The following is an 8,078-nucleotide window of genomic DNA, read 5'->3' on the forward strand; positions in this document are numbered from 1 at the left end:
CCACCTAATCCAAGCCTCCTGCTAACCATTCACCAACTTCAACCCCGATACCCTTGGCCATTTCCCCGATCCAGTCGCCAGAGACATTGACACACCACTTTTCACCGGCATCGGATGTGGTGTTTCCGCTATTCAACCCGCCTGACCCCAATCCCATGCGACCACCACTTTCGCGACCTGCTGCAGGGACAACAAGCCGTAGTCGACGTAGCGTGGCAAGTTCCGCATATATTGCATCGGAAACTGCTGCTTGAAGGACGGGATTTGCCGGTGGGTTGGGATCAATAGCGTGGTAGATAGCCATTAATCTCTCCAAGGGGAATGGACGGGCTGTGAGAATGGTGGATGGACCAGTGATGCCGGTGGCCCCAGCAGCAGAGGTTGTGGCGGAAGAAGTGGCAAAAGCTGACTCCAGGGTCGATTTTGTGATGCGAGTCTTTTGCCTCTTGCCCTTTTTGCTTGGGGTGGAGGGATCATTGCTGACAGTTCGAGCATCCTCCGCCTGAGCTTTAGATAAGAGCTTCAGTCGTCGTCGATGATGGGCACGCTTGTTGCGTGCTGACAGAGAAGATGATGAAAACTTGGAGAAAAAGATGGTATCGAGTCGTTGGGGGATGTGGGAGGCCAAGTAGGCAGACGTTAGAATCAAGGTCGGGAAATAAGGTAGAGAGGGAAGGGGTGACGGCGTAGCCACAGATGATAGCATGGGCTTCGAGACTGAGCCATTGCCAAATGATGCCGGCTCCTCGGTGACGATATGATGCACAAGCGCCGCTTCGCCGTGATGCCGGAAGAGACCACGATTTTTAAGAAGAAGCCGAGAGAAGTCCCATTCTTCACTGCCTCCGGGCGGGGTCTCGCCGTTTGTGATAGGAGACATGAACTGGGGCCAGAGTTTCTCGCATATCGACCGAAAAGTGGGAATAGAACTGGCTGTAGGCCCAACTAGGGAGTCATAGATGGCCGAAACGAAATGGGGGTATATCTTAAGTGGTATCTCATCAGAGAGGCCGGCTATTGTAGGTGGTCGTGAGTTCAAGATAATGGCAATTGCTTCGTTGCGCGTATATGGAGGAAAACTGATGTGCGGGACACCTGCAGCCTGCAAGAACAGTGGTCGTGGAGTAGCGCTGAGAATCAAAACAACCGAGAGACTGGGGATCTGTTCGACTTTCAGTCAGCAATCGTTGCTCCAAATATCGAAGTAGCAACTCACTATTTCTCCGAGCCTCGCTAGCGCAGACAACAGAGTCTGTGGTGCCTCTCGCTGCTTATCGATCCCATCCAAAACAAGCACGAACTTCTCAGCTCCCTCGCCAGACCTTGATGCCAAACATTCACTTAGAAGAACAGCGAGCGTACTGACATGCTCACACCTTCCTTTGCCATATTTCTCCCACTCATCCCGTTTCCCTAATGCTTCTAATGTTGCCCACAGTATCTTTGTCAGCAGATGGCGGCCTGTTATGCATTCCGTGCTTCGGACAATGGCGTGTGGAACTTCGAGGGCGGAAAGAACGGCGCGAACGAGGGTCGACTTGCACGTCGCAGATATGCCATGCACAACTAACGTCGCAGGGCTAGGACCGAGAGGCTAAGCAAGGTGAGAAGTTGACTGTTAGTAACACGTCCTCAAGGATGCGCTTTGGGAGGTGGGCAGGCCAAGTGAAACGTACCCCAAGCAGGCTGGCAAGTTGTCTGGTTTGAAGCTCTCGACATGGCCAATTTTGGCTCAGTGATCGAGGAATCTCTATCGGAAGCATCAGGTGCTTTTAGATGGTACACCTGGAAGGGTCTCATTTACAGAGAGCGTCAGGGACAGAACAAGCTCATCGCGCGGAGATAAAACACCGGAGATCTTATCGTCGCGCTTCACATGCGAAGTCACGTGCGTGTGTCTGTATAGTAACTCCCATGATTGGAATTGCTTCTAGACAACGCTCTCATGGTTAATTTTCATATAAATTCAGATACCGCCGGAGATCAGTACAGTAACACCTTAATTGCTAACGTATGGGTACATCTATCTACCGAATGCTGTTGGGACAAGCTTCCAATGAGTCATGAATCATGCAGCAATCGTCGCCAGTATGTGTAAAACACAGATAAGAAGTAACATAGGCGCCATGCCACAGTACCAAGAGAGCATACAGTACTTATCATAGATAACTTTCATATGACAGCCCACTGTTCCAATCGGAGTCAAGATGGCCACAATGACGACTGAAGTGAACAACAAAACAGAGCATTCCAAGTAACGTTAAAGAGACGAGAAAAAAGATAAAAACACAGTTCAGCGTTGTCTGATAAGGAAGGAAAATAAATGAAAATATCCTGAGCAAGAACAGAAGAAAAAAAAAACATGTATGAAACAGTTCAACCTTCGCTCAACCTAAAGTTGAAGAGCTGGGTTAGTAGGTGGAAACGACAAGGAAGAAATAGACGTGGCAGGTATATTCGTCAAAAGATGTGATAAACATGAGCATTTAACGCCTTGAAAGAATACAGGACATCAATGCAGGTAGAATCTTTTATCAGACTGCATGGTATCGTCAAGAATCCAAAGATGCAATGCAAGTTGCATAAAGATAAAAGATCTGTCGTGGTATCAATGTTTCAGGTTCCCAATTCGTTGACATATGTCAAGATGGCCGTAAGTCATAGAGATCGTATCATCATTTCAAATATGAGTACAGTTCAATGGGTAGGTAGCGAATCCAAGATATTTCACACCAGCTTAAAAGTATGCATACAGCTGACCTTGAGCACTTAGATTGCCGTTCGAGTGCTGGACTGGAGGAGTGAAAATCCCAGAGGGGTTTTCATTTGGTCCCCCGGACGGAGTATTGGTCGTAGAGCCAACACCAAACTGGGCACTACCTATGGGAAAAGAGGGATGTTGATACAAGAAAGGCTTCTGGTTACCTTGCAGAGGCCCAGGAAGCTGAGCCGAATTCATCTCGTTCGGAGTGACTTGTCCGCTAGTTGTAGCACTTCCCCTCCCGGAACCCTCTGCTGCCATCATCTTGCCAGCAATGCGACGACCGTGAGGTGTTTGACGGATTGAAGGCAAGATTGGTCTAATCGCATCGACCAGGCGGGTTCGGGTCTCACTGTCCGCGAAGTCCATGGCAGTTTGCACAACATAGTTAGCGAAGGAATCTCGGAGCATTTTCTCCAGCTCACAGCCTGAGAGCATCTCCTCGATGAGTTTGCCTCGAACCGGGCCGTCGGCCGTGCGGAGACATTTTTCGATAACGTTGGAGCTAAACTTCTGCTTTGACAAGGCGGGGATATTTCCACGGAACGTCTGACAAAGGGGTTCGGTGAAATGGGGCTCGGCCAGATCCAAAATGTACTGCACCACGTAGTTTCCAAAAGGATCTTGAACCAAGGCAAACGCATTGGAGGTGATCTGGGCGATTAGACGAGCCCTCTGGTCACCAGAAGCATGATCAATGCAGCGCTGAAGAACGCAACATCCATGGCGGTGAGTACCGACCACAACACAATTAGCACCCACAGCATCATAGATGAATTGGGCGTCTTCAGCAGAGAGGCGATTCAGGCACTTCTGAATGACATGATTGCCATTCAAATCTTGAACCAGTTCCACAACGTGATCTTCCAAAGCGTGGATCACGGTTTGAGTCTGTTCAGAAGTTGATATGAACTCGATCATCTTCTGTAAAGCCCTAGTACCATGTTGATTCAGTGCGATTTTCACAAGTTGGTGCGCGGCGTTGTTGATCAGCGCAGTACGCTGTTCATCATTGGAGTACTCAAGCAACTTCTGGCAAAGATAATTACCAAAAGGATCTGTGTATAGAAAAGTTAGAACGGCCACATCGATAAAATTGGTTAAAAGGTTACGAACCGGTCATTAGCTCCACAACATGCACATGCGTCTCATCAAAGATCATCTGGACGTGGTCCGGGTTGCGCTCCTCTAACTTCCGCTGCAAGTACCTGCACCCATGCTGGTCTTTACAGAGGCCATATAGCTCACCACGATAGTGCTCCAATGGAAAATTAGTGAAGCGAGATAGCTGGGCGGACTCCGCTTCACCGTTGCTGCGGCGAGATCCCATAGCCTTTGCTGGACCCTCAGCTATACGGTAATTGCCGTAGCCGGGAAATGCGCCGTAAGAAGCGCCAGGAGTATAGTTCTGAAGTTGTCCGTTTACCGGGAGGGGATTCCCCATGTAAGGCTGGACGCCGTAACCATAAAATGGCTGCTGGAAAGTGGCCAAAGAAGCCGGGGCAGCAGTGCTGGTGCTGGCAGCCGAACTAAGTTGTGGCCCAAAGGGTGTTGCATTGGGCTGTAGGGTGGTCTGCTGAGACCGGGGTCCCTGCATGTTTGGGTCATCGCGGTCTGGCGAGTCCTTCTGCTGGCGGGTGTTGACAGCATTTGCAGGAATTCGGCCCATGTTGGCATTGTGTTGCTGGAAATGTTCCGCATGAGTCTTTGGTGGCGTGATGGCAGGGTTAAATCCATCACCCTTTACAGTAGGGAGGTCATTTGTAGAGTATGATGACTGCAGAGAGGTTGGACGGTTTGACGAGGTTGCAGTCATACCTTCATGGTTCCCCTCAGCACTGTAAAGAAGGTTTGCCTCAAGTGAGTGACGAGCAGTGTGTCGAGGTGTGTTAGAATGACTCTCGCTAGTCGGGCTTCCCAGCTGCTCGAGCCGGAACATGTTTAGAGCGTTTTGTGGCATGCTTTGATGAGAAGAGCGATGCCGGCTATGAGAGTTCCAGGTTTCCGGGTTTGGAGTGCGAGAATTGGCCAGGTCTAAGGCATCCGAGTTTGCAGATAGCTGGTCTTCCTGTTAACGGGGTTGAATTCGATGTAGGAATAAATAACAATGACCTACCAATCCTGAGTCGTCCCTACGTGACAATGTAGGGAACTTGTCGTCGGGGTCTGTCAACTTGAGATAACTCTTGATGTCAGGAGTTGGAATTCGATCTTCCTCCTTCAAAGTCGCTCTATCGTCCTCGTTGTGGAACAGATACTTAGCAGTGTTAAACGACTCCAATCCAGAGGCGTTATTAAAGCCAGAGATGTTTGGGCGGAGCTGGGATCCAAAACCTGCAGATGGCATTGAATAACGATGGATACTAAAACAAAGTGAGTCAGTAACTTGTAGCTCGAGATACCATGAAAGGGAACAAAACAGGTATGAATAGCAAATATCATGGAAAAGTAAACAGAAGGTCACATCAAAATAACCAAATGTGAAGGGAAGGTCAGGCAACGAAGTGAACTGTTGTGTTCCTTCACAGGCAGCGCAGCCACGACGCCGAGACCATGATGTTTGGTACAGAGTGAAACACAAAGACACCATATTACACCAAACTCGATTCACAGTGATCAATATGACTTGAGAGAGGGAGAACTTACGCAGGTCCAGGACGGAAAGGGGATGTAGGCTCTTGACTGAAATCTTCTTTCTCAGAGTTTCTGCGAGAACCAGGAACAGAATGCACCGAGAACCGATTGGTAGGGGTTTGTGCAGAGGCGGGATTCACCTGGCCCTGCGGAGTTGCTGCCTGAGAAGGGGCAAATACATTAAAGAAACCAGGGGATGAGGTGACAGATGAAGTTGAGAAGCGAGTAGGTCGTGTGAACCCACTTGAGAAGCTGTTTTCACGATACTCAGGAGGGGTCGTAGGCTCACTGACAGGGCCAGATATGCCAGCTTTGGCAAGGTCCTTTGCAATTCGGTCCATCTCTAACTTCTCTTTCTCATGCTGCATGTCTAGTAGCTTCATATCTTCTTCAAACCTCCTCTTTTGCTCCCGCATATACTCGATGTGCTGACGCTTCTTTTCAAACTGGGAAAGTATTAGAAACAACCAAACACAGAGAGGTGAATGAGAAAGCGAAATAAATAGAGGGGCGGCCAGGAGTTATGGCAAGGCTCTTGTGACACGGAAGATTGTGATCTGTGAAACTTTTGAGGTGATAGGAAAAGTGAAGATCAACAGGAGTTAGGTACAGTGTGGGGACATTCTAGGCCTGAAGTGAGAATAAAGTGCCACATCCACGAAGTTGCCAACAGGCAGCAGCATTGAACTTAGGCTGAAACAACTACAATCCGACTTGAACCACACCTCCATGTCACCAGAAGAGCTCGGCAACTGAGACGTCGCTGGGTGGAAGATAGGACAACTGGTCAAACGGAGAAAGCTTACCGATGACAATAGATCCAAGGGATCTGGCATATGAGGCGCATTTCCAGCATGATTCAGATAGCTCCAAGACGAAAGCTTGCTGGAGTCTGTGGTGAAACGACGCTGAAGATTGGCACGGACATCACCTGAGGGCCGCGAAAAAGCTGACGCGAGGTTCGAGTGGCCTGGGGAGATCGAATTGTATCCGGGAAACGGTGACTCTGAGGTAGGGGATCGCGGAGAGGGAAATCGCAGCTCATCGAGGCGTTCACTAAGTCCGTTCTTGAAGGCCATGATGGCGGCCACTATGAGACGGAGATCACTGGACTAATACCATTCAGGGGCCTAGACAAGTTAGAGAAGCAGTCACAGCATGGTATTGAGTTGAATGAAGCGGGCTGTTTATGGAGTTATCAACTCTCAAGAAGCAGTGTCGAGTACACCTGGGGGCTTTAATTGAGGCACAGGGACCAGGCAGTGTGTGCCGGTTGGCGGTGTGTTTTCTTAGATAGCGTGCGATGTAAGGAGTTGGAGAGGGGCTGAGGGGTGATTCAGCGGAGAAGATCTCGGAACAGCAACTCACACACAATGAACGCCTCGAGAGTTTAAGTTCCAAGCGTGAAAATAGAGCTTGCAGTTGAATATTTGCTCAAGGCCGCAAGTAAGGATTGTTTATAAGGAGGTCCGGGGTAGGTTTGTACACCCAACGGTGCGCTCCTAACGATGCGGAGATCTCGATCAGTGGCGTAAGAACCAAAGGTTTGGGAAACGGGAGGTACCTGTTATACACCTAAACCCTACGCTCTCGATTCGAGAGCGACGGGCTGATAAAGATAAGAACGAGTGAACAGCAAGGAAATGGCTTTTCAAATGCCAGTAACGAAGGTAAAAATATATTGTTGTACATATAGCGTGAACGCGCAAGACGACAACAGTAACGAAAGAGGAACAAAGTGGGAGGCGGGCGAGAGGGGAAGAGAAACCAAGCGTGGGCGGCTGGGACAGCTGAGCGTGCCTGAGGAAGCGGGGAGTCAGTGACTCGTCTCGTTTTGGAAATACGGTGTTGGAGCCCTTGGCCGATGGATGTTCATCATTTCCAGCCTGGCCACTCCTCTTCTCTCTTTTCTTCTTTTTGGAACCTTGCAAGAATGATCTACCGTCACGAGACTGTTGATATGATAATTTAAAACCTACTATTTTTCATATATAAGCCAGACTTTAGTCCCGGTACATCCCTTTGGTCTATTCTAGTTGTTCGCATTCTCTAGGGTTTGTGGTGGTAAGTTACTCGTACAGAGTACAGTATTCGGTACTACGTATCGTACTGTACACACTCCCGAAGAAGCACAAGACATGTATGTATGTACCCAAGTCCATTACTCAGACAGGCCTTGTTGCTGCTCGGTTGCTTTAATACCTCGTATATACCTATTTTTAAATTGTTGATTTATGATTATTGTTTTTGTTTCCGAAACATGGAACTCATCCAATGATCGTTTTTCTTCTCTCAGGAGGTCTAACCGTCGTGGTGGTCAACCATTGACGGCTATGGTGAGCTGTTCGATGACAACTGCTTCTAGATGATCATTGACTTTTGGACGGATCAAGTGTTAATCTTGCCTGTATGAATCATGATTGGATGGCGGATTGCTTTACCCTGCAAAATCCAATGATCCTGCACGACTCTGTCGGGGTTGAATGGCAGTTCTTGAATAGTGCCGTCGGAGGTTTGCTGCAGCTTTGCAACATGCATCCTCATTGTTACCGACTGGAGCCAACATGGTCTTGCTCGTTCGAGATTGTTGAGCACTCAACCTCTCCCAGCATCAAAGGTTGCATTATCATGGCTTGTTTATCTTCCTTGCCTGTGCCCGCCCCTTTCTTTCTTTCTTTCTTTT

The 8,078-nt window shown here is 48.7% G+C and overlaps 1 protein-coding gene across 1 annotated transcript; it reads right to left on the reverse strand.

Moving 5' to 3' along the window:
• Positions 1 to 4: 4 nt before the first annotated feature.
• ANOM_004758 (uncharacterized protein) lies at positions 5 to 6,474 on the reverse strand (the record flags this gene model as incomplete). The annotated part of the gene is made up of 9 exons (XM_015550015.1): positions 5 to 1,162; positions 1,217 to 1,594; positions 1,677 to 1,750; positions 2,761 to 2,880; positions 2,926 to 3,819; positions 3,878 to 4,820; positions 4,878 to 5,124; positions 5,408 to 5,841; positions 6,202 to 6,474. 9 exons carry the CDS (start codon positions 6,472 to 6,474, stop codon positions 5 to 7), a joined length of 4,521 nt encoding a protein of 1,506 aa, XP_015407829.1.
• Positions 6,475 to 8,078: the final 1,604 nt, after the last annotated feature.

This window comes from Aspergillus nomiae, assembly GCF_001204775.2.
Source record: "Aspergillus nomiae NRRL 13137 chromosome Unknown contig00099, whole genome shotgun sequence".
Classification (NCBI taxonomy): domain Eukaryota; kingdom Fungi; phylum Ascomycota; class Eurotiomycetes; order Eurotiales; family Aspergillaceae; genus Aspergillus; species Aspergillus nomiae.